This window comes from Pteropus medius, unplaced genomic scaffold (assembly GCF_902729225.1).
Source record: "Pteropus medius unplaced genomic scaffold, Ma_sr-lr_union100, whole genome shotgun sequence".
Taxonomy (NCBI): domain Eukaryota; kingdom Metazoa; phylum Chordata; class Mammalia; order Chiroptera; family Pteropodidae; genus Pteropus; species Pteropus medius.
This window is the reverse complement of record NW_024349796.1, coordinates 15,680,690-15,693,040: the sequence shown is the minus strand read 5'-3', so window position 1 is coordinate 15,693,040 and position 12,351 is coordinate 15,680,690. Positions and strand designations below refer to the sequence as shown.

The following is a 12,351-nucleotide window of genomic DNA, read 5'->3' as shown; positions in this document are numbered from 1 at the left end:
TGTCAAAAAGACACTTTTTGTCCCTAAGAGGCACGGGGCATAGCCCAGTGTGTCCTACAACGAAGATGAATTTTTTGAAACCTCGGAATTTACCCTGAAAATTTATTTGAGTTTTACATTCTAATCCAAAATAGATTTGCTTTGATGAAATGCAAAGATGTCTGCCTCCCTGAACTGTCAGGAGAAACTGGCACTCTGGAGAGAGACATTTATCCCGCCTCTCTGTCTACCTGGTCCTCCGCCACATGGGGTGAAAAGCACAGGAACAGAGACGACAGCATGGCACCGGGAACCAGCTTACGTTGCGATACTGGCTCAGGGTCAATTCAGTGACTGCTGACTGAATGGCTTCTGTGTGTCAGGTGCCCTGTGAGAAGGCTCCGCATCCTGGACCAATGCTTGAGGAGTCTAAATGCAAAGTCCCTAGTGCTCAGCAGAATTTAACTGACCTAGGTGACAGCTCCAAAGAGGCAGGGAAGAACTTGACACCCACAAAAGATGACCGTTGCGGGGGAATGAAGCATCTCAGGCAAGCCATCGGTTTAAAAGTTATACCAGTCCATCCTGGGTCCGATAGCAGTTATTTTATAATTAAGAAGCTGTGTTCAAAAAGAGCCCTTTCATAATTTTACATGAAACTTATGTTCTGTTCCCAGGGTGGCTGTGTACATTGCTTTTTTGTTTATATCCTTATCCTACGAGGTTTCAAAAAATTCATCTTCATCGTGGGTCACATTGGGCTATGCCCTGTGCCACTTAGGGACAGAAACAGGTGTTCTCCTTTTTGCCTCTTAGAGGTACTTTGAAAACGTCCGAAAGGCACCCAGCAAGCCGCCTCTGTGTGCTGCGCTTCTCTGTGCCGGCGCTGGGACACAAGCACACTTGTTTACAGTTTCCTTTTGAAAATGCGACCATTCTCAACTGTCCTGAGGGGAAGCCGGGGTAAGAAACCTTCATGCAGGCCTGAAGCGAGGCAGGAGGGGACCCGCGGACGTCCCGCGCTGCGTCCGGCCGCGAGCCGCGCTGTAACCCGGGCTTAGCTGACCACGCAGGGTACACCCCGGCCGCCCACGCGCCTCTCCCGCCCCGCGCAGGTGCCTCACCTTCGGCCTCGGGTGGCTGCGCCGCGGCCAGCGGCACAGTGTCCTCCCCGGCGGCGTGGGTGTAGCCGACAAAATAGATCAGGTCCTGCACGTCGTCCAGCACCGCGGCCGCTTCAGCGCTACTGTCCTCCGTCCCCAGGCCGCCGCGCCCGTCCACGCGCGCGGCGAGCATCGCCTGCGCCGCCCGCAGGATCTGCGACTCGGCGGCGCGGAACGCCGTGTCGCGCGCCGTGTCCGCGCCCCGGGGCGCGCTGTCGCGCGGCGCCGCCCGCAGGCGGCGCGCCATCTCCTGCAGCATGGCCTCCAGCGCCCGCACGTCCAGGAGCCGCTGCAGCCGCCGCAGAGCCTGCTCCTCCTTCGCGAAGCTGCGGATGATCGGCAGGTCGGCCCCCGCGTCCCCCGGCCGCTGTGCGAGGCCGGAGGGGGCCGGGGCCCGGGCCGGGGCCGGGGCCGGGCGTCCCTCGGGGCCGCGGCGCGCACGGTCCCCGGACTGCGCGCCCCGCAGCGCGCCCCCGAGCTCCAGCGTCCGGCGCTCCTCGCCGTCGGCGGGGCGCGGGGCCGCGGGGTCCGCACGCGGGCCGGGGCCGGGGCCGGGGTCTCCTCCCGCCCCCGCCTCCACGTCGCCGTGCGCGGCGCCCCCTCCCGGCCCGCGCGGCCGCCCCTCCGCGCCAGCCCGCCGTGCGCTCGCGGCGTTCTCGTCCTCCAGCAGCCCCGCAGGGCCGCGGCCGCCGCCGCCGCCGTCGTCGTCGTCGTCGTCGTCGCCGTCGTCGCCGTCGTCGCCTTCCGCCTGTGGGATTGGGGCGGGGGCGCCCGGGGCCTCCGCGCCCCGCTGCGCGGACAGCCCGCTGCTCTCGCTCGCTCGCCTGTCCTCGGCCGCCGCCACGTCCCTCGCCTGGTGCCCGGCCGGACTCCCTCCGAGAGCGGCGCCCTGCGCCCCCAGCGCTCTCGACCCGGCCACCTCACCGGGAGAGGACGACCTCGGCTGGTTGTGCGTTCTCGGGTCCTCATTTTGACGCTCCTCTGAAAGCACCTGCGGTTCGGGGCCGTTTACTGAGACATCTGCTTCCTCCTCCACCGGGTCCTGGGACGATGCGTTATGCCGATCGTCTCCCGAGGGTGCCGGTGCCGTGACGCCCAAGCTTTCCTGCCTAAGCCTCTCTCCCTTCATTGGGTCCCCTGCAGCTTTGCGTTCCGACCCACTGTCTGAGCCACCTTCCAAAAGCTGCTCCCCGGGCTTCTCTTCATGGAGCGTTTCTTTTGAGACAGAAACGACTGTTCCTTTTAGGTCACCTTCTTTGTTACCGAAGGTCGATGTCAGTGCTGCTCTATCCTTCCCAGGAGCCGGCAACGAGTCAAGGTCACGGCTCTGAGCAGAACCGCGCGGTGTCCCGCCTTCTTGCTTTTCATCCTCTGGCCCTTTCTTACTCCGCGGCAGGTCCGTCTGGGACCCCTCACCGGTCCTCCCCTTTCCTTTACTGCCAAGTTCTGCGTCCAGTTCTGGGTCTTTGTCCTCGTTTGTTTCAAGGCCGTGTACAATCAAAAGACCATCCTCTGCCTTTTCAGACTCAACATAATCTGCCGCTAACTGTGGCTCCCCGCATTCGCCGTCTGGGAGGAATGCATCATCGCTTCCCTCTGCCTCTGAACTAGAATTCTCTAAATCCATACTTATTTGTTCACTTTCTGTGACAGTAGCATCGTGTCTGATGCCAGGGGGCTGAGTTACCTCAGCCTTATTATCCTCTTCGCTTGAATTCTGCTCTTTATCTGGTGAATGTTTCTCAGCTCCAGATTCCAATGGCGTTTCCAGATCTTCATCCGTAAAGGTGAGTAACGGCAGCTCATCAAAGCTTTCTTGATCCTCTTCTTCCTTCCCAACTATGTAATACTCGTCATCTAAATCCTCATCAAAATCATCTTCTAATGAAGTAACAAGGCTGGTCGTCTCATCATCAGATACAAGTGCATCTGCAGTTGAGCCAAATTTGGTTTTCAAATCCAAAGTCATTTCTTTTTTCAAAAGCTTATAAGCGTCAATCTGCTCTTGTTCATTTGCGACCTGAGAACTGTTGCTGGTTTTGTTGTTCTGACTTTCCGGCACTTTCAGTTTCTCTTGTAGCATTTCTTCAAAACGGTCGAATGAAGATTCTCCCTGAGGGTCATCCGTCTGACGGTTTACGTGAGGGGGGTTCTTCGGAGACGCGTGTCTTTCCTCGAGTTCCTCAGTGTTTTCGGAGAGTTCGCTTTCACTCTCCTCCGTATTGGCTTCTGCTGGGTCAAGGTCACTTTCCTCAGATACTTCCGGGTTTTCCACATGCTGAGAAGTTTTTTCTATAGCTTTCCCAGAGTCTCCCGTTGCAGACTCGGGCAATTTCAAAAATCCTAAAAGTTCTTCTATATTATAATTATCAAAATCATCTTTTCCCCCATCAAAACAAACAAAATCTGTCTCCTGTAAGGAAAGGAAAAACATGGGCGTGTTACTCGCTACATGTCACAAGAGCAGACTCTTACCCATGCTAACGACAGAGAGAGCCTCAAATCCATGTTTGGCTCTGGAGGGACTTTTGCGCCAACAGTGGGCAATGACTGTCCTTGTGTAGTCGGGGGACAGGAGGCTGGAGCCTCCTTTTCCTCGGCTTCCTGCCTCCCCGAGGAAGGGCTCCTACCTGAGTAATGCTCCTGGCTTCCCTTCCTTGTCTCTTCCCCAGGCAAGGAACGATCCCCGTGGCTAGCGCCACCCATTTTCTGGTTGGGACCAGCTGGAGGGAAGACACACCCTCTCTCCTCCATGTAGTCAGTTCTCTGGAGACAGTCTGCCTGGGGAGGAGGCCCCCCACTACCTGGCTCTACCGTGGCTGGTTCGTTGAGTTTTTATAGACTGCCAGGTTCGAAAGCCCATTATTTCTGCACACTTGAGCCATGTTTGCCAAAAAGCTTTGTTCGTAAGTCATGATGACATTTTGGTCTGCATCCGCCTGACTCCTGTGTTTCTCAGTGTGTCCTGAGCTCAAGTGGGGGAAAGTGGGATGTCACTGGTTGGGTCCCCAAACTTCTAACATCTATGCCTGATGTTTGGGGGAATTCACCACATAACGATTTGTCCGGGAGAAGCCAGAAGACCATCTCGCTTCCCTGTCACCCTGGCCTCCAGGCTGTGCTTCTCTGCTCACCCGGCCAGAAGCAGGCAGAATCACCTCGCTGTCAGGCTCTTCGTCGACACAGAATTTTGGCTCATATTTCCCTTGGACTGGGAAACATAAATCAGCTTAAGAGGTGCACGGGAAGGAACAAAGGCTGGTGTCAAGGGGCTCCCCACTTAATCGTTACAAGGATAACCTGAAAACACAGCTCAGCAAGGGACGTGCTCGACTCTAAATCCGGGTTCTTGGTGTCGTTACGACCCGCTTTCGGGACTGTCCGGGGGGGTCTATATTCTTCCTTTCCTCCATCAAAAACCAAGTTGACATCAAAGGGGCCACAGACAGAGAGAAAAACTAAAAGTCCAACGAAGACCATTTTCTGCTCCTAACTCAGCTTGCCCGTCCCTCCGGGGAGGGTGCGTGTGCCCCTCGTGTTAGCACACGCGTTTCTAAGCCACTTGCTTACCACTGAGGGAAGCGTGCCCTGGGAGGTGCAGTGAGGGGGCAGAGTCCCCAGCGAGCACAGTCCCCGCCACCCGTGAACTGCTGTCCCACGCTGAAATCCCAGAAGCCTCTTCATTACAGTGAGGCCGGACAGGCGAACGGGTGGGTTTTATGACCCTTGAGGTTATCGAGAAATGTGAACATTCTCCCGCTCTGCCAGCCTCGTCTAAGAACTGCCTGGGCCAGCAGCAGCACGCTCTGCAGCCGCTCCCAGAGCTGCTCAGAGATGTCCTAATGAAGGTGGGCTTCAGTTATTATAAATCTTAAAATTCCAGAAAACAATTAGCTGAATGAGGATCCCAGAACACAAAACCCTGGTGTTGACAGCTGTTTTACGTCAGTGCGCCCTAGCAGAATGCCTTAAAGAGTGTGCAGTCAGTACCTTATGGATCTGAAACCCTCACGGTCCCTTCTCCACGTCTGTAACTATAATCCCTTAAATCACTAAAGATTTAATCATAAGAAAAGTCTCATGAGTTTGCATTTCTGGCCTAGTACATAAGTTAGGGTTTGACCAATTTAGCCTGATTTCTATATAATTATACTGTCTAGCAGCTGTTCATTGAGTTTTCAAATTGAGACACTTTCTCCTTTTGCTTGTAAAAAGAATTTTTTTCCTCGTAAATTTAATAACTAAATGCAAAGACACTGAATTCTTAATTTTATTCTCATATAAGCAGCAAAGAAAAGCTCCGTCTAGGAGTATACGGCCTTATATAAGAGTATACGGCCTTATAAAGAGCGTGCTGCTTTAATGTATTAGACAACTCTCAGATTATGATACAGTCTCCTATAAATTCTCTTCAAACTTTTCCCTCTTTTCTATTTTTAAAGGTATCTGACTTTAAATCTGATACATTTATGGTCAAATGGACTTCTTTTGACCAAAACACAAAGACTTTCAAAACTACAGCATGTCCTTGAATAACGTCTCGTTCGACGTTGTTTTGTTTTAACGTTGATGAGATGCATAGGAACCTAACTGTTGCTTATACTAATTAGCCTGTGATAAAGCTGGCTTCATTATACATTGTTTCGTTTAAAGTTGAAGAACCTATCGACGATGCTAAGTGAGGATTTACTGGAGTTAATAACTGATGAGTTTATAAGCCAAATTATAATTGAGAACCCAAAATAAACCCAAAAAACAAAAAAAAAACTTGCAACTTACGTCTGCTGGGACTTTCAGCTCTTCTTCAATATATTCATGGGCTACTCGAATAAAATCCTTCGGAAAATATCCAAAATTACGCCCGACCTACATAAAAGAATGGGTAAAAGAAACAAATATCAACCAAAGTTCTGAACAAGAAATGTAAATGAGAGACTTCTTAGTAGTAGAAGGAAATATACATATGCATAAACAGGTCAATAAAATCACAGGAGATACAGTCACTATTATGATTACAGAGACTATTATTCCAGTAACGATCAAGTACATAATATTGTAAAGCCAGCTTTTCTAAAACCACTCAAGTTTCCTTTCAATGTTCGGCTTAATTCTAAACATAGGGCACATAAAGATAGGTTTTGGAAGTCGATAAAAGATCTGCACAAGTGAAGATTGTTGTCTGTTACGTGGTTAAAACTATGCAAATCAAAGCTGTTAGAAACACAATTCCAAATAACCTCTGGCAGGCATCACCTGCTGCATGGTTCACAGCACTGCTCATAAAAGCCAAGTGATAAACACCAGCCACGAAAATTCATAAGTAAAAAATACAAGATTTCTGAAATGTATGACCAGCATAACAAAAGGCAAGTAGTTATTGATATTATGGGCTGTACTAGCTTTTTCAAAAACGAGATTTTTGAGTATTTGAGGAGAAAATAAAATTCACACTAATCTACATATCAAGCTTTAGCTTTATGCAAAGCAAATCTCTGTGGATCATCCCATTAATGTACAGCACTGATGGCTAAGGTATAAGTGTGTCTGCTTGAGAAACATGCACCATCTTTTACTAGCTACAGCCCGAAAGGACACCGTGGATCTCTTCCCAGTCATTTGACCGATATGCAGATCAAATGCACAGAAAGAAAAAAAGGCTCTTATCACTAACTCCTAAAATATCCTCATTACGAGTGCTTTTGTTATATGAGGCAGCTTGCTGAAAGCCAGTCTTAGTGACAGGGGCCTTGGAGATTAGATAAAACAGGGCAATTAAAAACTGCCACATTGGTCGATAAAGTCTGAAACTCTAAGAAACCAAAAAAGACTGCAGGATGAAAACAAAGCGATGGAAACAAGAATCATTTCGAAGAATAAGGAGAGAGAATTTTTAATTTCCTAAAGTATAAGGTTCACCAATTGAGAGGGGAGACTGAGGGAAAATAGACTTTTTTTCCTTCTCAGGAAAATGTTATTAAAAGAGAATCTGGAAAAGGAAAAGAAATCAAGAGATCTGTAGCGAAAGGAAATATCTGTGCGTAATCTCTGTCACTTGAGACCACAGGTTACATACAACTCCGCGTTTTTACACTGGGTGGTGTCCCGTTTCTTAGGAATCACGGCCCTCATGACCGGAAGTAATCCTTACATCTAATTTAGCTGCTATACGGCATCTCTGCCAAGGAACTGCTAATTTGATTCGAATATTGTTTCCAGAGAAGGGATTCTTCACAAGCTGCTATCAGGACAAATGTAATAAAGTGCCACTGCCCTGAAATATTCAAAAGGAAGATGGGTTACCCAGGGCCCTTCCGTGCCTGAGCTTTTAACTTTACAGGAGCTAAATCAGTATACACAGTACCTGCAACACAACTCAGTGAAAAACAGTTCTACGCGAGCAGGGCAAACAGTGCCACCTAAACAGTTATCAGACAGCAGAGGTCCCTTCTGGCTGGGTGCCAAGGGCATGTGTCCCAAAGAGGGCAGGGTGAGGGCTGGGCCCCAGAGAGACGGCAGGCTTTCTCGATGTGCCTCGGGTCATGAACCAGAGTGAGGACGTACACAATTGCGAGTTCACCTATCCTGATGCTCAAACTTAACCACTAGATGAGAAACGCAGCTAGGGACGTGGAAAAGAACTCCCAGGAGTAAAGATTATTAAGAAATCTCATGTGGTAGACTTGAAAGAGGCAGGAGAGACGATTCTTTATACCGAGAGACTCAGCTGGGATTCTGCCTTTCAGGATTCCTCCCCTGTTCTTCCCTGTGGAGCTTTCTTAAGCCTTATTTTCTGTTGTTTGGTGTTTAATGCAAGTTTTCCGTCGGGACTGGGTGTTTCTCTAAATTTGGACAGTCTTAAGGCAATGGAGGACTCTTACTACTTTCAGTAAACAGTCTACACATCACACTCTTTAAAGAGGAAAGGACAGTAACTCATGAGCCTCTCAATCAGGTCACTCATTCAAAATATCAAGGCACGAAGCTGTTGCTGCCCTCCCGTCTGCTGTCACCCAGTCACCCAGAGAACCGGGTTCCTGGGACAGCTGCTGCGGAACCATCGGGAGCAAGTGTCTGAAGAGCAGGAAAAGACCCAGAAGTTGCAAACAAAAGAATAAACAGGAAAGCAGAGTGAAAAAGACATTTTGCTTTTCTAACAGACTAAGAATGGCACACGTGTTCCCAAGGCTGCCAGTTTTTCACAGAAATTCATAATTCAGAAAAAAAGGGATGCACACAAAATCAACTTGAAGCGAGAATGCCCGGAATGGCATCTTGCGGTTTCCAGGAGGGAGTCTGCTGCTCGCGAATCCTTCCTTTTTGAAGCAGTGAACTTAAAACTTTGCAGGTTTCAGCATTTTGACCTTTACTACGGATAGAACGTCCATGGCCGATCAGACCCAGAACATGAGGCTGAGGACCAACAGCGGGAAGCGGTCAGTTCTGCCTCAGAAACTGCTGTTGAGCCCTCCTCTGCGCCAGGCCTGACGGATGCCTGCCGGGGGCCTAGAGCCACCTTCTTCGGTCCAGCAGAGGCGACAGGTTAACACCATCAAAGTCCCCAAGAAAACAATTATTTAAATCGACTGCGCTAAAGAAGCCAATAAAAAGTCGGAAAAGAAGTATGTCAAACCGTTACTTACAGTTCCAGCCCAAACTTCAGGCGCTCCCCCTGCCAGTTTGTAGTACACATACACGTGGTCGCCCTTCTTAAAATTCACAAAACGACAGTCCGGGCCTGTGAAATCTTCTAAAGCCTCACCCCGGTACATCAACACTGCGTGGGAAGAGACGAAAGAGAGGACCAGATGTCAGGATTCGGCTTTCACAGTCCGCATTGGTCTATTAGGAAATGTAAGAACCCCCTGTAAGCAGCAGTCACCTTTACCCAATACTCTCCCGCACCAGTCACTTTCAGTTCCTGTGCTCAAAGCATCGAAAGACTTTAGTGCTTTATAGATCAGGACCCCCTGAGAGCAGGCAGCAGAGATTTTCTCTACGAGCAATGCTGAGAAAAAGCGAGGTGTGCGCTGCCGCACGTGCCTGGTCTCAAGTGAAACTCTTGGTTCCCTCTCTCACTGTCTAGTCCTCGATCTCTGCTGTTTCGTAATCATAAAAAAGCTTCATTTTGGCACTCGGGTAGATGGAAGCGCAGATGCTGACTAGCGTAAGCATGGCTACGTGCCGAGGTCATTGGGAATTGGGGAAAGCACCAGGAACCCCTAAGGGGTCAATTAACTTGAACGAACCACTAAAACGCACAGTCTTGAGGTGGCTTTAACTGCTGCCATGCAGACGTACACCATCAATTTTATCTGCGGCCAAGTTGCTTTCTCCTTACAATATCTAAATAAATTAACGGGAAAAGATGTCACACCCTGTTATGGATCAGATCACATTAGAAGGTGGAGTTTTCTGAAAGTAAATATGTTGACTGTACCCGGCATTAAGAAGGTTTCAAAACAAAGTCAAAATGCCCTTATTTACTCATTTCTACTTATTCGTACAAACAAAACTGAAAGAGGATATCACATGGGGCAGGGACAAGCAAAGCCGTGAGGACCGTTCAGTAGTTACTTTCAGTCTTACAGTGCAGGACTTAGATCACACTCGCCCTAGAAACTGGTAGAAGCAGCGTTTTTCTTTCTATTGGCCAGATACACAGTTTGTGATGTAAGGTGAAATGGACAATAAATGCAATTAAATAGAGAAAAAGATGAAATGGCAATAACACTTCCTAAAAGCCCATCAGCAACAGATACATTAAAACGTATCTTTAAATACATATTTGAGGGACAAACAAATACATTTGAAGGGCGTTATTTGGATCTTGAAGATGAAATCTGATTATTTTAATACATGTAGGCATCCTAATTCAGATATAACTAGGTGAGAGGCTGAGTTGAAGGTGATGGACGATTTGAGACTGAGGACTATCAGATTGGAAATAGCAACGTTTCTCTTGTTCCTCCTTAGAAGAGATTATTCAAGATTTATGACAAGAAATGAGAGCATCATGCATACCGTGGAATGGCTAAGAGAGACACGCCACACAACACAGTCCCAGACCCTGCTCCGGCTGCTGCCTGCTGTGTTTGGTTACATCTGTTTGGACTTGTGCCATTTCTCAAATTATGTGACAACTAACGGGCCCTCCAACACCGTGTCCCCAAACGACATGATTCTCCAGGCACCTGGTTTTGAGGAACTCAGGCAGGGCAGTCCTTGAAAGCAAAGAATAACAAGCATTCCGCCATAGCCAGGCCTGCTTGCTAATAACCTGGGTTTGCTCCGAAACAAATAAAGGAAGAAATCGTGGAAGTTGACCTGCTTTGGTAGTGTTTATTTACGCTGGCCCTAGGTTTGCCTCCAGGAATGGCTGGACACAAATCAAAGACTGCCTTCTTTTCTTTAATGGTGTTGCAGTAATACAGGCTCTTCCAAATTATGAAATTTGTTTCTAAATGACACCAGTTAGAATGTAAATGGCCAAACTGTAGGCCCACGGCCTTTCCAGAATGAACATCTTTCTATACGTATCCATTACGGTTGATGAACGACCGATTCCGAAGCGGTTGTAAGTTACAAGGTTATTTGAGACCAGCCTGGCGGCTGTGTGATCCTGGTTGGGCGAACACATAGGAAGAGATTCCAACAACACAAGTGACTAAGGCTAAAGGTAGCTGGGTTTCTAAAACCCTTGGAGTATTTATTATTGTTACTTTAATAATACTCTTCATCTGAGTCTGGAGATCTCCGCTCTGCGCACCCCCCACCCCTAGTCCGATACCGGGGAACGATTCTGCTTCCTGCGCAAAGAAGAGGAGGCTGCGGGTCCCAGGTGGCCGATGCAGATCCTCGGCCTCTTTCCAGAACCACAGATTTCGGCCTTGCTGGTGCCCCCCCTGCCCGGCTGCCTGCAAGGAGACTTCCAAGCACAGAAATGACAGGACTGAGGAGGAGCCGGGGCGGAGAGCTGGGAAGGCGCCGCAAGCCTGGATCCGGGCTCACCCCAAACCTGAACTACAACGTCTGTTCAAAGGCGGTTGCGCCCCACGTCCGAGTGAGGTAGAAGGGCCAAGAGGCAACGCCGGGCGCTTCTCCCCAGCTCCACCATCAGCCGGAGGCAGGGAGACTGCCCGCCGGGCCCCGAGCGCATCTACCCCGGGCTGCAGCCACCGAGGTCCCCGCGGCGGGGACAGGAAAGCGCTCGGAGGCAGCGTGGGGAGCCCTGGCCGCGCGGCGCGCACCCCATCTCTGCTCTGCGCCGGGCGGGCCGGGGGAGCGCACGCTCGTTGCTGCCCCCGGGGAAACGGGGGCCGCCTCCAACCCTCAGCCCCCCCAACTCGGTCAGCAAAGGGAGAATACGACGCCGGGGCGGGCTGGCCGGGCGCCCGCAGAGCCGCAGGGCACGGGCTGGGGGGGGGACCGGGGCTCGCCACGGCCCCCGCCCAGGCGCCCCGCTGCCCGCCCGGCCCGCGACCCCTCGGCCACTCACTGCTGCATTCGTCGTCCGCGCACAGTTTGTGCTCGGAGAAGCGCCGGTTCGCGTCCGGCTCCGGGTGGCCCGGCACCCGCCAGGGCGGCCCGAGCAGCAGCAGCCAGAAGAGCAGCCCGGGCGCCGCAGCCATGTTGTGGTCGCCGCGGGGAGCCGGTGACGCGCCGGAGGCGGTGCGGGGGGCGGTGCGGGGGGCGGAGTCGTCCCCGGCTGACACGTCAGCGCGGGCTGGCCGGGGATGCGGGGGTCCCGGAGGACGAGGACCGCGGCTCCGCTCCTCTCCCCGCTGCCTTGGCAACCGAAACTCTCTGTGGTCCCCGCCGCCCAATCGTCTGCCTTTGTCCCTGTCCCTCCGCGGTCGACCCGCCGCGCGATCCCATCCCTCGCGCTCCCCTCTCTGCGACCTCGGATCCCCTAACCTCGCAACATCCCACCAACAGGTCCTTCTGGCACCTCTTCGCGGCGTCTGGGGTCCGGCCTGGCCCAAACCAGCCAATCCGCACCCCCATTCTTGATTCGGTACCTCCTTTGCCGAACTGCCAAATGCCACCCACGGTTTGCCGCTGTTAGGGCCTGGTTCGAGGCTCCCTCTCCTTCAGACTCCCCGGGGTTCTTGGGGCCCCATCCCATGATCCCCTTGAGTTAGGAAGCGGGAGTGTGAGTGGAAAGGTGCGTTGGCGATGTAAATGAGAGCCGGCGCCGGCTTGTTCTTTT

General features: G+C 51.3%; 1 protein-coding gene across 1 annotated transcript; it reads right to left on the bottom strand.

Annotated features, from left to right (window-relative positions):
• Nucleotides 1–690: 690 nt before the first annotated feature.
• Nucleotides 691–11,804, bottom strand: LOC120619313 (transport and Golgi organization protein 1 homolog). The gene is made up of 5 exons (XM_039883637.1): nt 11,638–11,804; nt 8,783–8,916; nt 5,922–6,008; nt 1,104–3,555; nt 691–695 (listed from the first exon to the last, which is right to left on the bottom strand). Exons 1-5 carry the CDS (start codon nt 11,768–11,770, stop codon nt 691–693), a joined length of 2,811 nt encoding a protein of 936 aa, XP_039739571.1. The 5' UTR covers nt 11,771–11,804.
• Between the last annotated feature and the right edge of the window lie 547 nt (nt 11,805–12,351).

What these genes read in the sequence shown, in the direction of transcription:
- LOC120619313 (XM_039883637.1), bottom strand. Translation starts at nt 11,770, where the DNA reads ATGGCTGCGGCGCCCGGGCTGCTCTTCTGGCTGCTGCTGCTCGGGCCG. An exon ending in CGCGGACGACGAATGCAGCA is followed by an intron (nt 8,917 to 11,637) that starts GTGAGTGGCCGA and finishes CTTCCCACGCAG; the next exon opens with TGTTGATGTACCGGGGTGAG. An exon ending in AGCTGAAAGTCCCAGCAGAC is followed by an intron (nt 3,556 to 5,921) that starts GTAAGTTGCAAG and finishes CTTTCCTTACAG; the next exon opens with GAGACAGATTTTGTTTGTTT.